Source organism: Pan troglodytes, chromosome 6 (assembly GCF_028858775.2).
Source record: "Pan troglodytes isolate AG18354 chromosome 6, NHGRI_mPanTro3-v2.0_pri, whole genome shotgun sequence".
Classification (NCBI taxonomy): Eukaryota; Metazoa; Chordata; class Mammalia; order Primates; family Hominidae; genus Pan; species Pan troglodytes.
In genome coordinates, this window is record NC_072404.2 from 19,956,635 (window position 1) to 19,982,109 (window position 25,475).

Genomic DNA, 25,475 nt, shown 5'->3' on the forward strand with positions numbered 1-25,475 from the left:
TTTATTGTTTAATATTTCTATTACAAGTTAAGTAATAAATATAGTTTATTATCATGTTACATTTAACCTAATCTTTCAGGCCAGGTGAAAGATGGGTGTATCGTGGTGATTATGAAAAGACGATGTGTTGTTGCTTTTCCGGGCTCCATTACTGACTCTGTCAGAGAAGGGTTTTTCTTTTTTTAGTTTTAATTTTTTAATTGACCAAGAATAATTGTACATATTCATGGGGTACATAGTGATGTTTTGATACATATAATGTATAGTGATCAGATCAGTGTAATTAGCATATCCATCATCTCAAACATTTATTTATTTGTGTAGGAAATATTTAATATCCTCTTTTGAGCTATCTGAATGTGCATAATATATCATTGTTAGCTATAGTCATCCTACAGTGGTATAGAACACTGGAACTTATTCCCTTTATCTAGCTGTAATTTTGTATCCTTTAACAAACCTCTCCTTCTATCTCTCCCTTCCCAGCATCTAGTATCCTCTGTTCTACTTTTTACTTCCATGAGATTAACTAGAAGTTCTAAATGATATCTGTGGACCTCAGTTTTCTCATGTGTGAAATGCAAATGGTGTTGATAATTATAGAACTCGAGTGAGTTCATTTATGTGTAGAATCATGCCTGGAACAAAGCAAGCACTATATAAACATCGGCTTCTACTTTTATTACTAAAATTAACATTGTCAATGCCTGTGATGAGTGAGGTTTTGGTGGGTTTCAACAAACTTGTCCACTGAAGTGGAGGGGTAATTCGTCAGGATAGTACAATATAGGATACCTATGAGGGGCCACCCCTGATTCCATACTGCTCCATTGGCCTTCTCTATCCACTGCAGCCTCCTTTTTGTAGCTCAATGGCCCTGCTTATGCCACAGTGGCCTCTCCTTACTGCCTGCCCTCCTACTTTTCCAGCCTCTCCTCTGGTTTCGCACAGCCTAAAGTCCATGAAGTCCATGGATTCTGCAGTTTCTACCAGAGCACTTGAGAGGGCAACTATGGAGAAATGCTGGCTGGCAGGGTGAAGCCTGCTGATGCCCTTGCTGGTGTCTGACCAGGGGCAAATAAGAAAGACACCAGTGTGTGGGAGCCATGGAGGTGTAATGGGCTATAGACAGGGCCTTCCAGGCTTAGGTGTGTGGTATAGCAGGAACAAGGGGAGCTTTCTGGATCCCTGCTGGGTGGGTTAGTGGGAGGAAAGACTGGCAAAAGCAATACCAATGATGTGGGGCTTTTGGGATCTGACAGGCCTGAGCACCAATCAACTATTATAGGTCCTGGTGTTTTCCAAAGAGAGGTGAGTCTAAGGAATGTCAGAGGTAAGATGCGCACTCATTGCAGATTTTGAGTGTTGACAATGAAATTTGGATAAAACTAATTTGGGTTTGAAGGATGACGTGTGGGGTGGAGGGAGAAGCACAGAGAAGAATATGAATACAAATTTAATGGAGACTTCAAGAAAGGCATGCCTTTGGACAGTGGCCATGGATTCTGGTGATGTGTCTCATGATGATGATATATTATTTTAATTCTCAAAATGCTATGAAGTTGTACAACTGTAGAATTCTCTTGGTGGTCTAATAACATTTGCTCAGATTTAGAGATTGTAGGAGGTTATTGTGACATATATGCCTATGTCCAGATCATTTTGTGAGGGAATTAGTTTAGGGAGAGTCTAATGCTACATACATAACCTGAACATACAATGACAAGTTATTTTGAACCTGAAGTTGACTACTAGTTTTCTAACAGATAAACACCAACCATTTGTCAACTGTTTTTACAGAACAGAATAAGATCTTCTGCACTATGGATTTTTATTGTCCTGCTATACCACACGCTCAGGCCTGGCATATTAACGTCTACATGCCAGAACTGCTCTAAATTATTTGACGTATTAATTTATTTAATTTTCAATACATATTTCAACTTCACAGTTGAGAAAACTGAGGCTCAGGGATCTTAAATGACTTGACTGAGGTCACACAGCAAGTGAGCAGCAGATCCAAGAGTTGTACTCAGGTCTGGCACCAGAGCCCTCATGCTGAAACATGTCAGTATGCTGCCCTCAACTGCGAAGCTGAGAAGGCACTGGGAGATGCACCATGGGGTGGTCTTCGACCTTTTCACACAGTGTTGAAAGAAAGTTTTGTGAGACTGTAAAGTCCCATCTCTTTTTGAATTGAGTGGCAAAAAAGATGTAGAAGCACTACGTGCTACTTGAAGGTGGAAGATCTTAAAAATGCAGCTACAGTAGAAAAAATATACATACTAGGCAATCTTCTTCTTTTTTTTTTTTTTTTTTTTTTTTTTGAGTCAGAGTCTCACTCTGTCACTCAGGCTGGAGTGCAGTGGTATGATCTCGGCTCACTGCAACCTCTGCCTCCCAGGTTCAGACGATTCTTGTGCCTCAGCCTCTTGAGTAGCTGGGACTATAGGCAGGTGCCACCACACCTGGCTGATTTTTCGTATTTTTAGTAGAGACAGGGTTTCACCATGTTGGCCAGGCTGGTCTCAAACTCGTGACCTTGTGATCCGCCTGCCTCGGCCTCTCAAAGTGCTGGGATTACAGGCGTGAGCCACCGCGCTTGGCCAACAGTGGGCAGTCTTTCAGCTCAAACATGGTTTCTAATTTTTCAACCAATATATTATCAAGTCCTTGGTAATTTAAGGATTATTATTACCAATACTATTTTAAACAGAAATGTTTTTCTGACATCAACTGACTTCAAGGAATGAATGTTTGGATACAAATATGGAGTAAAAGAGAGAGAGCTTTTTGGACCTGCTAGTGACTCTGCCACCAGTTGTAATTTGTTGGAAAGAGTTAATATTCTATTATAATTTTTTAACATATTATTTTATATGTATTTTTCATACTTAATAATTTTTTTAAAAACTTAGCATCAACATTTTACAATTAGTGTTCTCTAGTTAGTTTCATGAGCTTCAGAGAGTTTATGAAGTCACTTACATTCACAGAATATAATCTAATCAAACTCCCTGGAAATGTAGAATGGGCAGATATTGCTTTCAGAGTTTTCAAGCCAAAATACCTGGGAATTTGTTTTTCATTTTTTTTCTCTTTCAGAATGTAAAATTAATTTTCTAATCTGGGGGGTTTGCGTTATTCTTTCTCCTTCCCTCTCTTACTTGCTTCCTTGCCTCTTTCTTGTACTTTCTTCTTCTCTTGTTCCTTGTTTAGCTAATAATTTTAAGTATAAGCATTATCCAAATCATTCATCTGTAAATTCCCTTTTTTATGAGATGAGGCAGTGAAGAATTTAGGACTTGTTTTCTGTTTCCCTGCTCCCATTCGCCTTCTCTTATTATGAATTTCCTTAATTTGACTTCTTTCCTCATGTAAAGTTTTAGCTTTTCAAAAAGTCACTTGCAGATTTACTTTCTCTAAAGGCCTTTTCAAATTTATTCACCAAATCATCTTTTCCTCCTTTGAATATGTTGTATCATATTTTACTTACCTTCATTCTTCCCTTATCCAATTGTGTAATAAGGTCATCTGTTTACTTAATTCTTCTAAAAGATTCAAAGGTGTTTAGAGAAGAAATTGTTTCCTTAAACATCTTTTAATTGCTGCAGCCCCTTTGCATAATATGTTTAACCTAGTCAATGCCCAAGAGATATTTGTTGAAGTCTGTCACACAAAATAAAGTAAGAAATTGGTTTCATCCAGAAAATTCAACTTGAGTTCCCACAGTTACATCATTCAGGTTGTTGGCTTACTTGGAATCTAAAATTGCTGGAATAATATGCACAGCAGCAACTTGGGGCCCAAAGCACCACAAATAGGAATAATTTGGTTCTTAATTGCCTATAATTCAGCCCCTAATTACTCTCTGACAAAAGGTAGGGTGTCTGGCCTCATATCCCTAGTGGATATATTCAGTGGGGTAGATGGATTGTTGAGCTGCTGGAGGAGTTCATTTAAGAGACAAAATCTGTCCAAAATGGCAGTAAGAAATGACACTGAACTGAGTGGTTAACATTTTTATTTCAAAAAACAGGATATTGTATATATCATTTCTGAGAAAATAATTAAGGTACTATAATTGAGTTCCATGTTTTTAAACACAATAAGGTTATACAGAATCTCTCAAATGTGAGTTTACTCAAACTTTATTTAAATATAGCAGAATTTAATTGGGAGTTTTAAGTGGTGATTTCTGCCTCTCACAAAATAAAAGCTCTTTTACAGGGTTTTATTTATTTATTTTCTTAAAGTTTACAGCTTTAATATATGTTACAAGGGTTTAATCTTTTAATAGAGATATTATTCAGTTATTTGAAAAATAACGGAGCACATGATTCAATATTATTCAATTATTATTTGTTCAGTATTGAATAATCCTTTGGGGGTTATATGTGCCATGAAAAGTACATTTTCCTTTTTTTTTTTTTTTTTTTTTGAGACAGAGTCTGGCTCTGTCACCCAGGCTGGAGTGCAGTGGTGTGATCTTGGCTCACTGCAACCGCAGCCTCCCGAGTTCAAGCAATTCTTCTGCCTCAGCCTCCCGAGTAGCTGGGATTACAGGCATGCGCCATCATGCCTGGCTAATTTTTGTATTTTTAGTAGAGACGAGGTTTCACCATATTGGCCAGGCTGGTCTTGAACTCCTGACCTTGTGATCTGCCTGCCTCTGTCTCCCAAAGTGCTGGGATTACAGGCGTAAGCCATTGCGCCTGGCCACATTTTCCTTTTTATAACCAATGAACAACAAACTAACGTTGACACAAAAAGGAAAAGAATGATCTCAAAATCTTGTCTCATTCAAGAATACAGTGTGAGATTCAAGGAGAATACAGTGTGAGATTCAAAACATATTCTTCCCTGAAAAATTGCAACTACTTCCCATATGCCTAAAAAACGAAAACAAAATAAAATGTGGAAACACGTATGTGATTCATTAGCCTTCACTGGATTTAAATTTCTGTCTGCAGTAGACTAGGCTAAACATCTGAGCCTTTTGTTTTATTCTGGCTATGATCACATGAACCTGTTTTAAATAAAATAAAAACTTTTAACATGTTAATTTTTAAACTTCCTACAAGATATCTCGTTCCACCACAATAAATTGACCACCATTTTCACATGAAATACATGGTGTACACAAGGAAGTGGAAAAAATAAATTTACGTCTTTTAAACTTTCTGGTTCTATGTAGATACCTCCCTTCCTATTTCTTAGAAGCGTGGATATCAAGGTTTACTCTGAAATGTCTCTCTGGAATCTCATCGACTCAGTGTCTAGCAATGTTTAGCAGAGTGCATGTCTCTTTTCCCTCTTTGTTTCTGACTGCTGTTAAGTCCAGCATTAATTTACATTTAAGAGTTTCATCCACTTAAAACTTTATGTCTCCTATATTAAAAGAGGGCGACTCAATAGCTGAAAATTTATCTGCACACATAGAAGTTTCCATCTTGTAAAGCTAACATTCATCATTCAATATTTTAATATACTATAGAATTTTCCTTAAACTATATATTTTTCATATGAAGCTGTCATAAAACTGATGAGAATATCTTCTCTGATTTCAAACCCATCATCAAGTTACGTTTTTAAAAACTACTTTCCAAACCCCAGGGGCAGTATACTTGAAGGGGCAAGTATATCAGTGTATTTAGAAAATGAGTTGAGAAAAGTCAAATTGGATTCATATTTGAACATTTATTATGGGTACCAAAGAATCCATCTGACTGAAAATGTAACCACTATTAGCACTAATTGTAGTTATACAGCTACACTGAAGTGAAGCTGCATCCCATTATTTCAATTATTGAAATCTTATAAGCAGGTTGTTTAATTTGTCTCATCCCACTGTCTATCCAACAGCTTTCTACTGCACAGATTGTTAAGAATGATTCACAAACTGTTGCTGCCTTCAAACTATATACTATAAAAGGTAGCCAAGACATAATTGTATGTTGTAGCGAACATAAAATAATTTGTGGCTTCAAAATATGTTTTTGACACAAAGCCTGCCTGCCCATTGTAGAAAATTTTGTCAATTCATGTGAAAATATTTATTACCTGCAACCAAAGATACAAAAAATCAATGTGTGTGTTATGTAACATTATGTCAGTAATGTACTTGTTACTGTTTTGAGATTTCTTTTGGTCTGGATTACTCTTCTGCCAAACAACTTTTTTATTTTTTATTATACCAGGGCAAGTGATTGCTGTACTAAATTTGCAATTGTAATCATAATTTTCCTGGGAATGCTAAATTATGTCTTAATTTTATTCAAAAGCTTTTATTTTTAAAGTAATTAAGCTTATTGTTGATGGATATTTACCGTCCAATGTTCCAGGAACACTAAAAGAATACACTTTGTACGTAATCTTCCATTATAGCACATTGCTTGAGAGCAGCTATTTGATATAACAGCATTCAGTTGAGTTTTCAGACCAAAGAACTAAAATTATAGCAATTTCACTTGAAATCCATAAATCCATGCACAGGATTGTGTTCAACAGAATCACTAAATGCTATTTGTTATTCAAAGATGAATGAATCAATAACAAAATAGAACTGATAAATCATTAGCACTTTAATGCAGAGTGGAGAGAAACTAATAAATCATGCAGTTCAGGCACTCGTTTTCCTTATGGCATGTTTGAAAACATAAAACATGCAATGATGAGATGCAGGTCAATATGAATGAACAATATTACAAGACTGCTCAGAAGCATTTCATTTTACATCATAGGCTTAATGAAACACTAAAAGAAAAGTAAAGTACTGTTCCGTGATTTCTTTAAACAATCAGAGACTCCAACTATGCCATGAACACCTTCAACAGTGATCTAGGCTGTTGTTTCCAAATAAACATTTGAAATGTCATAAAGATGGGAGTGGAGTAGGTGAGGAGGAGGGAGCTAATTGCATGCATGATTCGCTTCCAAGAGCTCAGTATTATTACAGGTACCCATTTATACTAGAAATAAACTGATACAATCATTTACTTCCTTCAAGTGTACTTAACTGATCCATGAAAAATTACACCTATATTTATAAATGACTGAAAAAAGCAAGAAATCATCTATTGAGCTTTGATTGTGTTGTCTGGCTTATTGTCTGTCTGTGAAAGGTGAGAATTTTAATCATAATTAATGGGCAACTCACTCTCTTTCCAGCATTTTAGTCATCACAAAATTAATCACAGGAACCATAAATTTGCTCCACAATGCTTAATTAATTATGCATTAACCCATTTCTCTCAAGCATCGTTTTCTGAATCTTTGGTGGGAAACACATTGATTAGGCACATAGTTTAAAACATCTATTTCGTTATTGGTGTGGTTATGAATTCTCTCCTAGATTCTCATGCAGAAAGGAACAAGGCTTGCCATATTACCACACTTGACTGTCAAGTAACATGTTTTCACTTATTTCTGGAATTAAAAAGAAAACTAAGCAAAATAAAAACCGCGTTCTATTTTTCAGCATGAGAAAATCTTCTGCCTGATATTTTTATTTCCACTCAGAAGAGTTAAGATGTTGAAGAAAAACTATGTATATATAGCAAGGTATTGTAGTCAACTATTTAATAAAATCTTCGAATTAAAAGTTTCTCCTCAAGTCATAGGTCACTGATACACTGATTCTAAAAGGGAAACATATAGCAATCTGCAATTATGATCATTGTAGCGTTACTGATTAGTGCTTCGTAATAATTGGAATCACACTGAGAATCACGTTTCCCATGGTATTTCCTTTTTCATGTTTCACGGGTTTTTCTCACAGGTTAGTAAATGGAAATTGGGGAAGAGTTGGGTGGGAGATGTAAAAATCTATGGGAATGCATGCAACAAAAATATGCAGTATCACTTCAGGTAAACTTCTGCTTTCTTCATGCAAAGATGCCTATAAAAACTGAGACAATAAATTTTCTAATAGCTGAATTTTACATTAGCTTAGTAACAAAAACTGTTAAACCACTTCCATGATTTTGCATGAGCAGGAGACTTGAAATGGTTCAAAGATTTCCAGCATATGTGTTCCATGGCCCAATTATGTTAATTCAATTTCTAAGAATGAAACAATACAGGATTATTCCTTGCTTCGGTTTCTTGTCCTTTTGACGAGGGAGCAGAATAAACCGGTTTTTGGAGGCGGGCCCATCAGCATTGGGGCTTGGTTCTTGTGTGTAATTTTTATCTAGAAAAAAAGAGAGAGAAAGAGAGAGAGAGAGAGAGTAGAGTAATCTCCAGATACAATACCAATTTGTGAGACTCTCTGTTAAGGTTAATAATATTTCATGAGTGACTGAAACACCGCAAGTGTAAAATGTAATTTCAGAGTTTCTATTATTTCAAAAATATTTTTAAGGGAGATAGGGATATGTACTTAAATAATATGCCAGTGCTCAGGATAATAATTTTAAAAATTATCTGAAGTTGCATTTTAAATAGTATGTTACCTCTAACCTCACTTGTAGCAATATTCCAGAACTGCTTGCTTAGGTTACATGATTATCCAGTATTATTTCTTGACCATTAGTTACGTATTATTTATTGAAGTCAGGAAAGAAGGCACCATTATAGTTTCCAGAGTCCTAGTTACAGCCCAATATCAAGATGTACTTGGTATCAAGGCAAGCCTTATTTATCTTGCTAATCAGATTGTTTCTCTCTTTCAACATGAACTGCAAGGCTTAATTTCAAAACAGTCATTAGAAATGAAAGTTAAAAGTTAACATGCATAAAAGGTCAGAAATGATGAACTAGCTTTCTAATTTGTTAATTAATTGGTAATATAATAGAATCAATCAAATATTGAAAAGCCTGCTTAAAACACTTTGAGAGACTGTTCTAAAGCTACTCGTTTTGATTTCTTTGATATAAAACTACGAATCACCTTAAATGAGACAACCTTAAAGTAGATTACGTCTGCAATTTTCTCTAATTCGACTCTAAATTAGAGAAGACATTTTATGAATATATGCTATGCTCAAAGCTAATTGAAAGCAATTATCAAAGTGGCATTTTGTCTGTGACTTTAAGATACATTGTAAGATAATAAATGATTCTCATTATGTAATAAAAAGGTCACATCTTGCCTTTGGGCTAGTGACGCTAAGAGTTTTTCAAAAGCAATCTGAGACATTTTCTTTAGCGAACTCCGACTAATACAAGAACCATCGCTTATTAAATATCAGTTGTCACCTGCACAGCATTCGCATTAGAGATGAGTATTTCTTTCAAAAAGAAACACCACCTCATTAAAAGCTGCAAAAAATATATCTCTTAAAGTGCATACCTGACATTTTCAAGTTAAAATGAATATCCTTCACTTGTCATTCACTAATAGCAATGAAACAAAAAAATGTATATCACGTGGACAGGATCATTAAAATCTGCAGTGGGGCTTTTGGGAAATGGAAATTTACTTCACCGTCTAGAAAGACAGAAGTATGTGAAAAACCTTGAAAGAATGAACAACTTTATTTAAGTCTGCTGGAATCAGGTTATTCTGGAAGGATTCAGTGTTCTCTTCCCTGCAAAAATAAATTGCACCTGTAAAAGGCCACTAAGGCTAACCCAGCCTCAAACTCTATGGATATCTGACTTCATCTTATTTTTGTTATCTTATGAAGTAGGGAATTGATAGTTAGATAGTTAAGACACCAGAATGCACTTAACTATGTAGATTGAAAATGATCTATATCAGATTTTCTCTCAATAAGTCAGCATTAGATTATACTGTACCTTAGGTCATTGAGTTTTAAACTCCTCCGAGATTCTAGCTGTAGACAGGATCTAATAATGCATCATTCATCATTTATTCATTTCACAAAATTTGTTCAGCCCCTACTATGCTTCAGATACTGTATCAGGAACTTTGAATAAATAGACAATATACAAGCGCTGCCCCCAAGAAATTATAGTCTAGCAGGAAAGATAAATTGAACAAGCACACTGAATAGTGTTACAGATGCTGAAATGGGAGGCTAAGCAGAAAGGCACTATTTTTTAACATTGAAAATGAAAATGAATCATTTTACGCAGAAATGTCATTTTTAAATGAGTACTGGGAAAGCAGTTATCACATATTACTTACATGATAACCTTAGATTCAAACAGAACATTAAGAGCTAAAGTAAGAAGGTTGAGATTTCTGGTTCATAATTTCTGGACTAAATGCTTTACACGGTATAATAGTATTAGGGCATTTTGGGAAAGTAGATCATTATTTCCAAATAGTTGTTAAGACTATGAAAGAAATATATCTTCCTAGCCATTTATATATATATGTTAGTATCAATTTATGACAAAGCATAACCAAAATGTCACATAATTATTATCTATAAGACTTAGCTTCTTCTCTGTGTTTTTTTGGGGGGGGGGCATATAAATTTTGTTTGATTATGACTATTCTTATATTAAAAACTTTTTTTTTAAAAAAGAAATTACATGATTTTATGCCTTTGAAAAAATAGCACAGTATCTCATTCAGTGCTCTTGACACAATGGGACCTTTAATCTATGTGACTAAGTAAAACACAAGTTCTAGTTTTCAGTCACTAATCAGAATAATGGCCAGTACTATTTTAAAAATTATATGTAACCTGTCTTCTTGCTTGTTTAATCATTTCTACAGTCGAAGTACACAACTGTTTCTTTAATCTAACTTTATTTCTGCAAAAAATGAAATCCACATCCTTTTTGTCTGTTGTTTATGGAAACGAGAACCAATTGGTTGTATTTTCTTCTTTGTTAGGGGAGACCACATGGAGGAAACTAGCATTCAATAAATGCCTATTATGAATGCTGTCTCTTCACATGCCTGATTTCATTGGATATTTACATGTCTTGGTATATTTGGGCAGAAGCAAAATCCTACGAGAATAATTCCAAGCCACATGGATTGTCGGTGTCACAGTTACAGAAATTCCAGGTGTAGGCTCTAGGAAGCTGCAGAGACTCAAGTGAACCCTCAGACTCAGGTTGCTCATGTGGGAAAATCCTGGTTACGGGGGGTTAACAGGGCCTGTAATTATGACTCTGATGCCTGTTTTGTATACATTGAACGTTCTTGCTTTTTTTATTACTCTTAATTTTCTATCCAGTAGAGAAATAACAATGAGTAAAAATTTTATCCCCAAAGACTTTAGAATATATTAAGTTTCAGCAATCTGAGGACATGAACCAAATGGCCTTTGAGTGCCTCCTTCTATTAAGCGTCAGATAATTACTTCTCAGTTATTCCTTGATACATCAAATATTTTGGGGGGCACTGGCTGTGAACAAGGCATTTTGCAACATGATTTTGGTTGTTTAGTTTCTAAGAGACTCTGACATTATTATTTGAAAGAGGATACTGGGCACTCATAAACAGTGGTGACGGGGCTCCTAGAAACTGGAATGGTTCCATGACAGTAGAAGAGCATTGCTTACAACATGCAAGGTAAATTCTATCAGATACAGAATGGTGTCCTCCTATAAAACTCTTCCTTCTCCTTATCATGTACCCTTCTAGAAAAGCAACAGTGGCAGAGAAAGGTTCTTCCACTGCCCATGACTATTTCTACTTCTGTCTTCCTATTTCAAATTAAGACTGGCCACTTCAAAAACTATAAATACGAAAAATGTGGGTTCAGTTTCACTTTTATAATTATTCAATATAAAATAAGGATGCACATATAGAAACCAGTAACAGAATCAAAGATTACAAAGCATAGTCTTCATCTTCTTATTTCTATTACATTTTTAAGGTTGCATAGTTTGATAGTTGTGATAGTTCCACCTCATAGTTGTAATGTTAAGAATAACAGCCAGAATAAAACATAATATTGATCTGGCTCTTACTGTGTGCTGAGCATTTTGCTAAGTGTTTTACACATGTTATTCAGGTGCCACCTATTTCATCCACCTCTTTGAGCTGCCCTCAAAGTCCACTCCCATAAAAAATATTATTAGAGAAGAGTGCAAAACTGAAGTAGAATTTCATAAAAGGGATAGAAGAGGGTATTTATATCTCACAGCACATAGCAAATAATGTTTATTCCCCAGATATTTGTGTTCTCTTCAAAGACTTTGTTCAGCCCAACTAAAATCAGAGGGAAGAGAGATGGGTCTTCCCTGATTAGTTTTCCAGACAGTATTTGGTTCAGCTCGTTGGTGATTTCTTTCTTGCTTCCCTGTCTTCCAGCATCAAATATTTCCAAACCCTTTATTATGAAAAGTAGCATTTCTCTTTCTTTTGTTATCTGAACAACTGCTCAACATCCTTTCCATAAGCATTTATTGAAGCATTCTGTTAAGTTTAGAACAGAGGTGGATCTATTTTCTTTCAGGAATTCTTGTACCTGCTATTGAAATTATTTTAAAAATAATTTTACTTTTATAATATCTAATTTTGGCCTCCTAACAACTCTGGGAGGTAGCTGTCAACATCCTTATTTTACACTGAAGGACAAAGAGACTTAAAAGGGTTCTGCTACCTGCATAACATCAGTCAAGTGGGTAAATGCAAGAGCTGGGTTTGATAGTTGACTCTCAAATCTCCTGGGCCCTCCTTGCTAATTCCCACCTCTGCACCTTTGTGCTAGTTATTGCCCTAGAGAGCATTCCCTCTCTTTTTTGCCAATCAAATTTCTATCCCTGTCCTACCTAGCTTAAATCACACATTACTGTAAAATTTCAAAGTGAAGGGATAAAAAGAAGATTCTAAATGTCCTCAGAGAGAAAAAAAATAGGTCACTTACAGAAAAATAAAAATCAGCATGGCATCAGGCTTTTCAAAAACATTAGCGCTAGAAGACAATGAAGAAACACCTTCAAACCCCAGAGGAAAAGTTAATTTTATCTGAGAACTCTATACTTAGTCAATGTATTGATTAACTTCAAGGGTAGAATGAAGACATTTTCAGTCACAAAAGTATCTAGAGAATTTGCCTCTTATGTACCCTTTAAAACGTATTTGGGGTGTTTTCTAGCAAAGTAAATGAGTGAGCTAAGAAGACGAGTCAAAAAAACAAAGGATTCAACTCAGATCCAGGATGACAGATTTGCAAGAGAGCTAGACAGAAACCTAAAGGGAAGGGCTTCTGGCATATAAACAAAAGGAGTGTGGATAATAGATAAATTGATATGGTAGAGTTTTGTCTTTTTTTTCTTTTTTTTTTAAGAAAAATGAGAACTATTGTAAGGATCACTTTGCAGAGAGAAGAAAGAAATTCTGAAGCTTTTCAGGAAAGAAAATGTGATCGTGGATTAGTACTTGGTTCTGCAGTTGACAATATTTTTATAGTCTCAATGATTATATATTTTTTATTGATTTAAATAAAATTATTATATACTTCTCAGAAGCAGAACAGCTTAATGGCTGCCTGGGCCCACCATTTCCTATCTAGGGACTTTGAGCAAGTTACTACGATTCATTTCCCTCATCAATACTGTAGAGCTTTTCATATAGTGTCTCACTGGTTTCTTGTAAGGACTAAATGAATCAATGTGCACAAAATGCTTAGACTGTTACCTGGTACAAAAAAAGCACTCAGTAAATGTTAACTATTAGTAATAGAGGTAAATACAGTAATGTAAGAGTGTTAGAAACCACCTTTCTATAGCACTAAGTAAGTAGAGTATACCTAAAACTAATCCATAAAAAAAAAAAAAAACAACAACAAAGTGTATTTCCAGATATGGAGTAAATAATCAGAAGAAATAGTCCAAGAATTAAAGTGGTAGCATCTAATGAGAAGATCTGTTGACACAGAAAAAAGGACACAGGATGGCTATTTTTCTTGCAAGTCTATACATTCTGCTTTTGTTTGTTTGTTTGTTACATGTGCATATACTATTTTGGTACCAACTTCTAAATACTTTTTAAAAATCCCTCTGCAGGTGATTCTCCTACACTCTAGTGTTTTAGTTCTCCAAATGTGATCCACAGGCTAGGAACACTGACATCATTGTTAGAAATGCAGACTCCCCGGTCCCACCCCAGATCTTCTGATTCAGATTCTGCTTTCTAACAAGAACGCCAGATGATTCCTCTGTGCTTTTAAATTTGAGAAGCCCTAGCCTATTTGTCATTTTACTTCTCTTCCTAAGTGGCAAGACCAGTAAGAATCTGTTGACTGACTGACCAACTGAAGAAATGAATGAATGAAAGTCCCTTTTTCTAGGCCCCCAAAACACATGAAAACAAATATCCTAACTTACTCAACTTTAATTACCTTTATTGTTAATGTACTAGGTACCAGCCTACCTTATTTTAGTGCGGAGGATTGCAAGTTAAATAGATATACATATTTTTAAACCTAACTGAGGTGCTTGTAGTATAATGATGATAGAAGATATGTGATGGTAGATTGTAATATGCTTTGAGCTAGGGACATTTTCAGGGTACAATAAGATTGAAAAAATATGCCATTTAGATCATGGTGGAGGGACAGTGGCAGAATTAAAACTGAGTTTTAGTTCCATCTCTCTGACAGCAGAGATTAGGGGCTGGTGCCATACCAGAAGCATGGAGATCAAATGGAAGGTTAATGTGATCCAGAAGAGAAGTGAAATAGACTTTAGTCAGGGCAGTGCCAATGGGAACAGAGTGGAGGCAGATTTAAGAGAGATTGAGGAGGCAGAAGTACAGGATATGATGGGTGAGTCGATGTTTGGGGCACTGGAAAAAGAGGAAGATTTTACTGCAATTTCCATGCTTGTGGTCTTTGTAATGTGTGTAGTGATGCTTTTTATAGAAAGAGAAGCATTTTTGGTAGCGGTGAAAACCAGGAAGTTGGTGAACCCACTGTTGAGGATGACGTTCTGAAGGAGATGCTCAGTATCTTTTGGGTCTGTGGATGTGGTGTTCGGAAGGGAGAACAGGTCTTGAGATAGATTTGGGTTTGATCATCTTATAACAATGTCAGCAATTGAGACGAAATTACTGAAGACCAGTGGGGCATATATGAATAGCAGACGTTAGACTTTGTAACTGGGGAATGCTGCCATTTAAGAGTGCAGCAGGAGAATACAGTCAGAGAGGTAGGAGAAAAACTGAAAGAAGTGCTATCATATAAACATTTCCAATCAGTCCTCAGAGTGCCTATTAATTAGGCAGTCTTCCATTAATTAGGGTGAAACCTTCAAACTACATGAAATAAGGTGAGGCATGCCTCGGTTTGGAACAATGGTCTATATGTCCGTGATATAAACTGTTAAATTATTTAACTTAATTGTAAATATAGAATTATTATATTAGAGAGTGATCTATTGAATGATATTTAAGTAGTCATTCATATTGCTTCAGGGGTTGGCAAACATGTTCTGTAAAGGATTAGATAATAAATGATTTCAGCTTTGTGGTCTCTGAACTACTCAACACTGCCCTTATACAGCAAAGGCAGTTTTGGGCTATATGTAAATAAATTAATGTTGCCATGTTCCAATAAACTCTATGTCTAAAAACTGTAATTTTAATTCCATATAATTTTCACGTTAGGAAATATTACTCCTCTCTGGATTTTTTCAGCCATTTAAAAATATGAAAACTATTCTTAACTCTTTGGCTACACAAAAACAGGCAGCTGGTCAGATTTGGCTCACAGGCCATAATTTGCTGACCCTTGATATAATTAAGTCAAACACTGAAAATTAAATTTAGAATTATGAGGCATAAGGTGGTAGAAATAATTTTAATTTAAAATCATGATTTATTGGGTCAATAGCTAAAAGATGGATAAAAGTGGAAATAATTTTCTTTGGCGTATCTTTATTATACTAAGTGCCACCATTCAGAAATCATTCTGTGAAAATTCTGAATTAGAATGTATACTAACATTCCTCAATTTTGATAATGTACCAACTGATCAAATTTGGCTTAAATGCATTCTCTTTTTAATTAATTCTCATTGCTTTGCACCAGAGTGGGCTTAATAATATTATGGTTCTTCAAACATACCTCAGCAGGTAGCATTTTTCCTATTAAATATTCACCCTGTATCTAGCCAAAAATTTTCTCCCTGCTTCATCTCTTTAAGAGTTTATTATCACTGAATTTATTCAGCTACCTTAAAAATGAATGGGGTTTTCAGAGCAAAATAAATGCCATAAAATATCTGTGAGTAGAGCTTAATTTAGCAATTATCTGGAACATTAAAAGTTACTTAGCTTGATTCTGGAATAAGATTGTCTCCTTCTAATAATGGAAACCATTTTGAATTCATGTGTGTAGCTGAGCCATATGACAGCGGGAATAAAGTACATGCTAAATTTTTCAGGTCCATAACTGCCAAAAAAGCAAAGCAATGAAACATAACAATTTTCTAAAATCCTTTTGCCAGTTTTTTTTTTATGATTCTAGCCATTATTTTCTGGAATGATAATTTCCAAGTTTAATGTTAAAGTCTTCGATCTAACATCAAATTCAGAGAAATCATTGCGAAGACTTAAAATAAAATCCTTAAAAAATGGAGTTGGGAGGTTTACTTGCCAATGAAATTCACAGGAAGTTTAAATATGTATGGAAAAGAGAACACTTATTCCTGAGAAAGTGATGGACTATTTGGCCACATTGCATGGGAAATATTCATACCTGGATTTGAAATCTCTTTTAACATATAAATTGTGTTCTTCATTCCAAAATATTTTTGTGGCTCTAAGTTGCCAGGGAAGGTCAAAGACATTTTAAAAGCATTTTTATTATTTCCATGTCTCTACAGAGAAATGATCCTCACAATTTTAAACCAGTAACTGTTTATCTTTTCTTAGAGTATCTCCAAATCTTTGGTCACATGGAAAATAGAAGTCAAAAACATAACAAAACAATACAAAAACACTTCTTTTCTTAACTAGAGAATATTTATAACTTGTGAGTTGACTTTTCTTACTGAGTAATAGTTCAACTAAAATTTTCTATATGGCCTTTTTCACGTAGTAATGGTGTTAAGGACATAGACCCAGGACATGAGGCAAGGATTTGTTTCCCAGATGAGTCACTGGCAGCTATAAAACCCTGACCAAAGAATCTGTTTTGACCTTCAGTCTCTATTTGCTAAAGTAATATAACAATAGCACCTACTTTGAAAGACCGCTACAAATACCAAATAAGGCTATGCATGTCATATACATGCTTAATAAACGTTATTATTTTTAGTGTTACTATATTTAGTCCCGTGGAAACACATTTTGCTAACCCCTCTTCTATCTGAGACAACACAGCTTTCTGTGTTCCTTGGGTGGCATTGGGAAATGGCATATTATGGCCATCTGCCTTCTCCCTGTGGCACCTGGCAGCATTCCCGCCACATGCCAGACACCAATTTTACCCAAAAGAAAGGTTAGAAAAAAATTAATGTGGGGCATTTACTAACCATCAGAGAGCATAATTATTTTTGTTTGTTTGTTTGTTTAACCAAGGGAGTCCAATAAGCTCACACTGTCTTATTAGAAGAAGAAACTTCTTTAATGGCCCAATTTCTAGACTCAGCCATAACCTTGGCTATTTGGAGCATCTTAGCACTGATCTGAAAGACTTTCTCCTCAACGTTAAACTACATCATGGTAATACAATTGGATACAGATGTTCAATTTTGATAACTTATCCACAAAAAAATTGCCATTGCTTGGTGTTATGATAATTGATATTTCTAACAATGTGCTTAAGGCATTGAATAGGCAGAATAATTCAGTTGAATAGTACTGGATTAGAGAGGAAACTGTTTTTTCAGGTCCTCGTGTTTCAAGGTATTGTTTCATCATTTATTCAGTTGTTCAAAATGATCCAGAAATCCAGATCATCCTTGACACCTTCTTTTCCTTACCTCTTATAACCAATAATCTATTATTGACTCTAATCATTTTCATCCCCCAAATATTTTTTGTATATCTTGAAATTTTTTTCCTTTTTACTACCATGTTCTAAGGCCTGAACAATTATAGAATTCTTCTAAATGCTCATTACCTCTCCCGCCAATTAATTCCCCACCTAGAATGATCTTGTCACCGTGCACATCTACTCACATCACTTTCTTGTTGAAACCTCTCTTTACTTCCATGTTACCCTTAAATTAAAGCTAAACGTTTCTCATGAGGGCTCCCAGGTCCTGCTGTTCTGCTCCCACTGGACCGTATGCCTCACCCCACGCTGCCTCTCTTCTTTCATGTCTTCCTTCTGAACCCTGTACACACCAGGTTCCTTCCCACACTGTACTGTTTTCTCTGCATAAGACACTCTTCCCTCTCTTTGGGGCCTAGTTATATCCTCCTCCTCTTTTAGTTTTCAGGTCAATTTTGAGTTTCTTTGAAAGCCTTCCTGGACCTTCTACAACGAGATCAAACACCTCTATTATACCCTGTCACAGTATAATAGTACCACAGTACCGTAGTATCACAGTTCAAAGGATCATGAACTTGCCTTCACAGACCTTATATCATTATTGAAATTTTATATTTGTGGGACTATTTGAGTTATGTGTACCTGCACTGAGTTCAGAGATCATATCTTTTTTTGGTTCACTTTGTATTGTTTTCTCTCCATTGTAACACTAGGACAAAATGTCAGCAGCTTCATAGAGATGGAATTCAATAAATGTTTGCTGAAAGAATGAATAAATGAATCACTGATATTCTTTTTTTGAGATGGAGTCTTGCTCTTGCCACCCAGGATGGAGTGCAGTGGCGCCATCTTGGCTCATTGCAACCACCCCCGTCTCCTGGGTTCAAGTGATTCTTCTGCCTTAGCTTCCTGAGTAGCTGGAATTATAGGCATCCACCACCACGCCCAGCTAATTTTTGTATTTTTAGTAGAGATGGGGTTTCACATGTTGGCCAGGCCATTCTCAAACTCCTGATCTTGGGTGATCTGCCTGCCTCGGCCTCTTAGAGTGCTGGAATTACACGCAGGAGCCACTGTGCCTGGCCAATCATTGATATTCTTGACTTGGCTTGGATAAAAGAGTTGTAAATTATATTTATGGATTTAAAAATCATGTTTAATAATAGCCATTTTGTTCACCTCACAGATTTGTCATGAGAATGATATGATATAATCTATCAAAAGTCTTTGAGTTTTTCAAAATAATAATAGCTATTTATGACAAACCCACAGCCAATATCATACTGAATGGGCAAAAGCTGGAAGCATTCCCTTTGAGAACTGGCACAAGTCAAAGATATCCTCTCTCACCACTTCTATGCAACGTAGTATTGGAAGTTCTAGCCAGGAGAATCAGGCAAGAGAAAGAAATAAAAGGTATTCAAATAGGAAGAGAGGAAGTCAAATTGTCTCTGTTTGCAGATGACATGATTGTATATTTAGAAAACCCCATTGTCTCAGCCCCAAAACTCCTTAAGCTGATAAACAACTTCAGCAAAGTCTCAGCATACAAAATCAATGTGCAAGAATCACAAGCATTCCTATACACCAATAACAGACAAACAGAGAGCCAAGTCTTATTGGCAATTGCTACAAAGAGAATAAAATACCTAAGAATACAACTTACAAGGGATGTGAAGGGCCTCTTCAAGGAGAACTACAAACCACTGCTCAACTGCTCAAGGAAATAAGAGAGGACACAAATGGAAAAACATTCCATGCTCATGGATAGGAAGAATTAATATGAAAATGGCCATACTGCCTAAAGTAATTTATAGATTCAATGCTAGTCCCATCAAGCTACCATGGACTTTCTTCACAGAATTAGAAAAAACTACTTAAATTTCATATGGAACCAAAAAAGAGCCCGTATAGCCAAGACAATCCTAAGCAAAAAGAACAAAGCTGGAGGCATCACGCTGCCTGACTTCAAACAATACTACAAGGCTACAGTAACGAAAACAAACAGCATGGTACTGGTACCAAAACAGATATATAGACCAATGGAACAAGGAACTTAAACAAATCTACAAGAAACAAACAAACAACCCCATCAAAAAGTGGGCAAAGGATATGAACAGACACTTCTCAAAAGAAGACATTTATGCAGCCAACACACATATGGAAAAAAGCTCATCATCACTGGTCATTAGAGAAATGCAAATCAAAAACCACAATGAGACAACATCTCACGCCAGTTAGAATGGCGATCATTAAAAAGTCAGGAAACAACAGATGCTGGAGAGGATATGGAGAAATAGGAACACTTTTACACTGCTGGTGGGAGTGTAAATTAGTTCAACCATTGTGGAAGACAGTGTGGCGATTTCTCAAGGATCTAGAACCAGAAATACCATTTGGCCCAGCAGTCCCATTACTGGGTATATACCCAAAGGATTATAAATCATTCTACTATAAAGACAGATGCACCTGTATGTTTACTGCAGCACTATTCATAATAGCAAAGACTTGGAACCAACACACATGCCCGTCAATGATAGACTGGATAAAGAAAATGTGGCACATATACACCATGGAATACTATGCAGCCATAAAAAAGGATGAGTTCATGTCTTTGCAGGGACATGGATGAAGCTGGAAACTATCATTATCAGCAAACTAACACAGGAACAGAAAATCAAACAGCACATGTTCTCCCTCATAATTCAGAATTGAACAATGAGAATATATAGACACAGGGAGTGGAATATCACACACCAGGGCCTGTTGGGGGGTGGGGGGCAAGGGGAGGGATAGCATTAGGAGAAATACCTAAAGTAGATGACGGGTTGATGGGTGTAGCAAACCACCATGACACATGTATACCTATGTAACAAACCTGCACATTCTGCACATGTATCCTGGAACTTAAAGTATAATTAAAAGAAAAAAAAGTCTTTGAGTTTTTTAAGTCTCCTCCAAAGAAATATATGCACCTGTCTTCTGAATATTCGAGGAAATAAAAATAATAAACTATGATATTCTAGTCAGTTCATTTTTATTAAGCACTTTAAGTTCAAATTTTTATTTAAAATTAATTAGTATTCTATCCCAGGAAGATCCCTGTGAAACAGTGGACTAGTTCTGTATTAGTGATAAGCAGGCTCACTCTTTAAAATTTTCAACAATACAGATTATTGCCTTTTAATGAAGAGCTTAGAATATGGTAGCCTTGTTTTCTAATTTTAATACACAAAATCAGAGATCAGAGAAAATTAATAGTTAGAAAAGGCAAGGTCAGAAGGCAAATGTGAGAGGATAGTCAGGCCCAGACCTTGTGAGTCTATAGTCTGTATCCACCAGCAGAAAGATTTCTAACTAACTGCATTAACTAACCTGTGCATTATTATTCTGATGATAACCATCAACTGGGAGATTATTTCCAATTTTGCACATTCCAGAGGAAGATATTCAGTTTTGAACTGGATGTGAATATTGGTCCTCTTGCAAACTAATGACAAAACTCTGATAAGTACATACAGTTTTATCATTTTTATCATATTTACAGGCTTGGGTCACATCAATATAAATACATAAGGTATTACATATCTGGCATATTTCTCATTTAATTTTTAACCTTTCATGTTTTTAGATATTGTGTCCAACATAGGTTTGGAGTTCCTACATGAGAATATGATTATGAGAGATATTACTATCTGCTAGCCAAAATGAAATTAATTTTTTGAATTGGAAACTAATGACTAGATTAATTCAGGTTTCAAAATAAAGAATAAAAGAAAAACTTACATTCATTGAACAATATTTAAATTGAATGCATTAAAGTGAAGAATGACAAAAAGTAAGTAAGTTTAATTGTAAACATAACATTTGGGATGGAAAACATTTAAAATATGCTATGACAAGAAAAAAATCTTTAAAATATTTTTATACAAAAAGCAATCATATCTAATCAGCTTGGCATTAATTAAGCTCTAATAATGTACTTCAGTATCTTTCCAAAGTAGTATGATCCATTTCCCCTTTATCCAGGTCGATTTGTGAACATTATGGTGTCATCATAATTTTAAAACATACTGAGAAAATGACAGAGCTGCAAAATTAAAATAAATGATTAATGGTATTTTTTTTCATGTTTTGTACTAATAGGTATTACTGAGCCTTTAAATTAATAGAGCTGTCAAGCTCACGGGTGTTACAGATCCAGCAATGAACCAAAATGGAAATTATATATTCCAGAGACACCTAAAGATGACACTTTGGAATATTTTAAATTTTAATTAGTAGGTGCAATGGTTTTGTTCCCCTGTAACTACTGCAAATTAATTGGAAATTAGTCACAATCAATCCTTTTTTTTTAACCAATCTGAAATGAAAAGCTTGGTGCTTTACATCTTAACATTGTTGCTTCAGGGCCAGAAAGCATACATGCAGTAAATTGTGTTGTCAGTTACAAAAAACAACAACTGTTATGAAATTAGGAAAAATTATGCACAGGTAAACCAAACTAATTAATGCATACGTAACAGGGGAACACACAAAATAATGTCCAACTAAACACTAATGTGCCAGTCTTTGGAAAAATAAATGTTTAAAAATGTAAATTTATGCAAAAGCATTTACTAATGAAGATTTAGATAAAAAGGTGCTTTTAGTTTATGTTTTATTTAATTGCTTTTGGAGTCTCACTACCACTCACACCTTAAAACATATACTCACAAGAACAGCAGTCTGCTCATGCCAGTATGTTTCAAGGGGGCAGAAGACTATTAATTTTCTCTCTTCAAATTATCAACATTTAGGCTTATTAAATAACAAACTGGCCAGGCACAGTGACTCATGCCTGTAATCCCAGCACTTTGTGGGAGGCCGAGGCAGGCAGATCACCTGAGGTCAGGAATTAGAGACCAGCCTGACCAATATGGTGAAGCCCTGTCTCTACTAAAAACACAAAGATTAGCTGCGTGCGGTGGCAGGTGCCTGTAATCTCAACTACCCGGGAGGCTGAGGCAGGAGAATCGCTTGAACCTGGGAGGCAGAGGTTGCAGTGAGCCGAGATCATGCCATTGCACACCTGCCTGGGCAACAACAGAGAAACTCCATCTCAAAAACAAAAAACAAACAAACAAACAAACAAAAAAACAAAATAAAAAACCTCACCACCACAACAACAAAAAAAACTGTAGTATTTATTTCTTTAACAGATATCTATAGTATTTAAATATTAGGCAAAATGCAATTTCTAGGCACATCAGGAAAATACTAATTATCTACACCTACCTGTTAAAGCATTTTCTTACTGTTTACATATGGGTTAGTCTTTTTCTTTCATCACTAAAAATACACGTTCTTCTGTTGATTTTTTCTCCCACTCTGGTAAAATAAGCCATTAGAGCAACTTAAGATTCTCTAAAAACGGTGTGTCTACCAAGTCAGCAAGTGTTGCTACAATCGCTGTGCAACTTTTAACTAGAAAATAATATTATTTTCACATTTTCAAAACAAGGCTACTATCCAGATAATGAAACTGGTACATTAAGAATTATTTAATGATATTTAAAGTTAAAGAATTTAATGCAACGGTCTTGGGAGATTCAAGAGTTATGTAACTATGCGGATAAACTTCATCGCACTATTTCAGAGCACTGTTTTCAGTGCATCTATTCTAGATGAGTTTTAACATAATTTTCTTTTTATGTAATTATGAAAGTTAAATATTATGATAAAACAATGTCCTTCTTTAATATCAGTTTAACTGTAAATGATAATGAGGAAACAATAATGATGTTGCTACATTTTCTGTAACACTTTGGCCGAATTTCAAAGATGTCAAATACTGTTCCACTGTAGAATAACATGGGTTTAACTTTTTGGGGGGGTATAATTGGGGATTACAGGGAATTTCATCTAAATTATGAAAAAGAAGAAAATTCAGATGTATTATTAAATATAACAATACTTAATATATACCAGAAATTAATTAATGCTTTCTTAATATCACTAAATGTGATATATGGTAATTTTCAACAACCATTCAATATTTCTTTGTGACTCGTAGATAGCAGGTTTTAGGACTAGGGAAATAATTCCAAGAAAAATATTAAATAACTCTCCAAAGTCCAGAAGTCACTAAAAAAGCAAAGACAAGACCGTGGATTCCAGCCCTCATTTCTATTTTCTACCCCTTTGGATAGTAATCTTCCTAAGCAGTTTTTCCCCTCCTTTCTTACAGATATCCCAGAAAACATTATTTTCAAGGAGTGAAAAATATTTTTAACCTCAGACTACATTGAATTTCTGTTAAAGTGCTAGGAAAGTTGACTATTTCAGTTGCAGATGCCAACTTTCTCAAAATAACTTTTAAAATAGTAGAACCTAGAATAGGTTTTAAATAAAAATCTGGTAAACAGAAGTTTTAATAAAATGGCTGAGATTCTGTAATAAAAGAGTGTTAAGGTTGTACAACTTACTAATTTGTTTCCAGTCCTCTGTTCTGTGATTAGTTAATTTACATAGGAGGTAAAAGGAGATCCACCTATCACAAAAAAATGCGAATTCTAGCTATTTTTAAATTTCTCAAATTTGCCCTATTCCTGCTATAAATCTTTTCTCATGTACTGTTTATATTTAGGCTTTAGTAGCTTCTAGTCAAGAAACATAGTTCTATGCCCAAGTTAAATTAAAAAATACCTATTGTTTCTTGAACTAAAAATTAAGATACAAGCACACAGACTATGGGAAAAAAGTGATCAACGGATTCCATTATATTTTCCAATATATATTATGTGGAGTGCTCATTTAAATGGTATTTGAAATAGAAAGGATTTTCATGATATTCAACTTCGAATGGGCCTTTGAAAGGACCATTAAAACAATCTCTTCTACAATGGTTTATGTTGCTTCTTCACGTAGATGCCCTAGGCTGTGTTTGCTAAGTGTGGAACTGCTAAAGAAAGCCAAAATATAAAGGAGTCTCATTGGACTACTGTCTGTTTTACACCTGTGCTCCTTTATTCATCACTGCACATTTCAGAAAGCCTCAGAAGCATGGTATTTCTTCCTTTCTGAACCTTTTATCCTTAGGCAAACAAGCTTAACGAACTGATGACAATTTCAGCAATAAGAAAAGGTAGGAACAGTCCCGGTTCTATAACTCTTTGTTTCATGACCTTGGACATTCACCTAACCTTATCCATATAGTCTAAAAGTCTCTTATACTAACAGATAACTTACTTGGAATAGTCCTAAAATGTGTTTGCCTACAATGTAATTTAAAAAAGAAAATCTCATGTGGTCATCCACATCATTACTCGCCTATAGAAATACCTAAAACCTTAATCTTATAAGTGGGTAAAAACAACTAAACTTTTTAGGTCAATTATTTTCTCTCAATGTGGTAAATGCTGTCTCAAACTGCTTAAATCTGGGGCACAAGAGTAGAAAAAATATCAGTGATGTTTTCTCAAATTGGGTATGTTTTAAGATTCAAGGTTTAGGGCATTTATTAGACTTATTTAGTATTTTTGGAAGGAATATGAAAATGGGGAATAATCTGTGAAATCTCCAAGTCAGCACGTAGGTAGTTCTAGCTAATAATATGCCAATCTGATGGAGAGAATTTAGCCAGATCTCAAAATAGGCATAAACAAGAAAATCTAAT

The 25,475-nt window shown here is 35.1% G+C and overlaps 1 protein-coding gene across 23 annotated transcripts in view; it reads right to left on the reverse strand.

Moving 5' to 3' along the window:
* Nucleotides 1-4,414: 4,414 nt before the first annotated feature.
* DGKB (diacylglycerol kinase beta) overlaps nucleotides 4,415-25,475 on the reverse strand; it is an 818,895-nt gene continuing 797,834 nt past the window's right edge. For 22 of the 23 annotated variants that reach the window (XM_063814062.1, XM_024357753.3, XM_024357755.3 and 19 more), the window contains one exon: nucleotides 4,415-8,194. In XM_063814062.1, the coding sequence (XP_063670132.1) occupies nucleotides 8,087-8,194 (108 nt within the window). In that variant the 3' untranslated portion in view covers nucleotides 4,415-8,086. Of the gene's footprint in view, nucleotides 8,195-23,128; nucleotides 23,189-25,475 lie in introns of those variants that run through there. The other variant, XM_054687396.2, reaches the window with a different exon arrangement.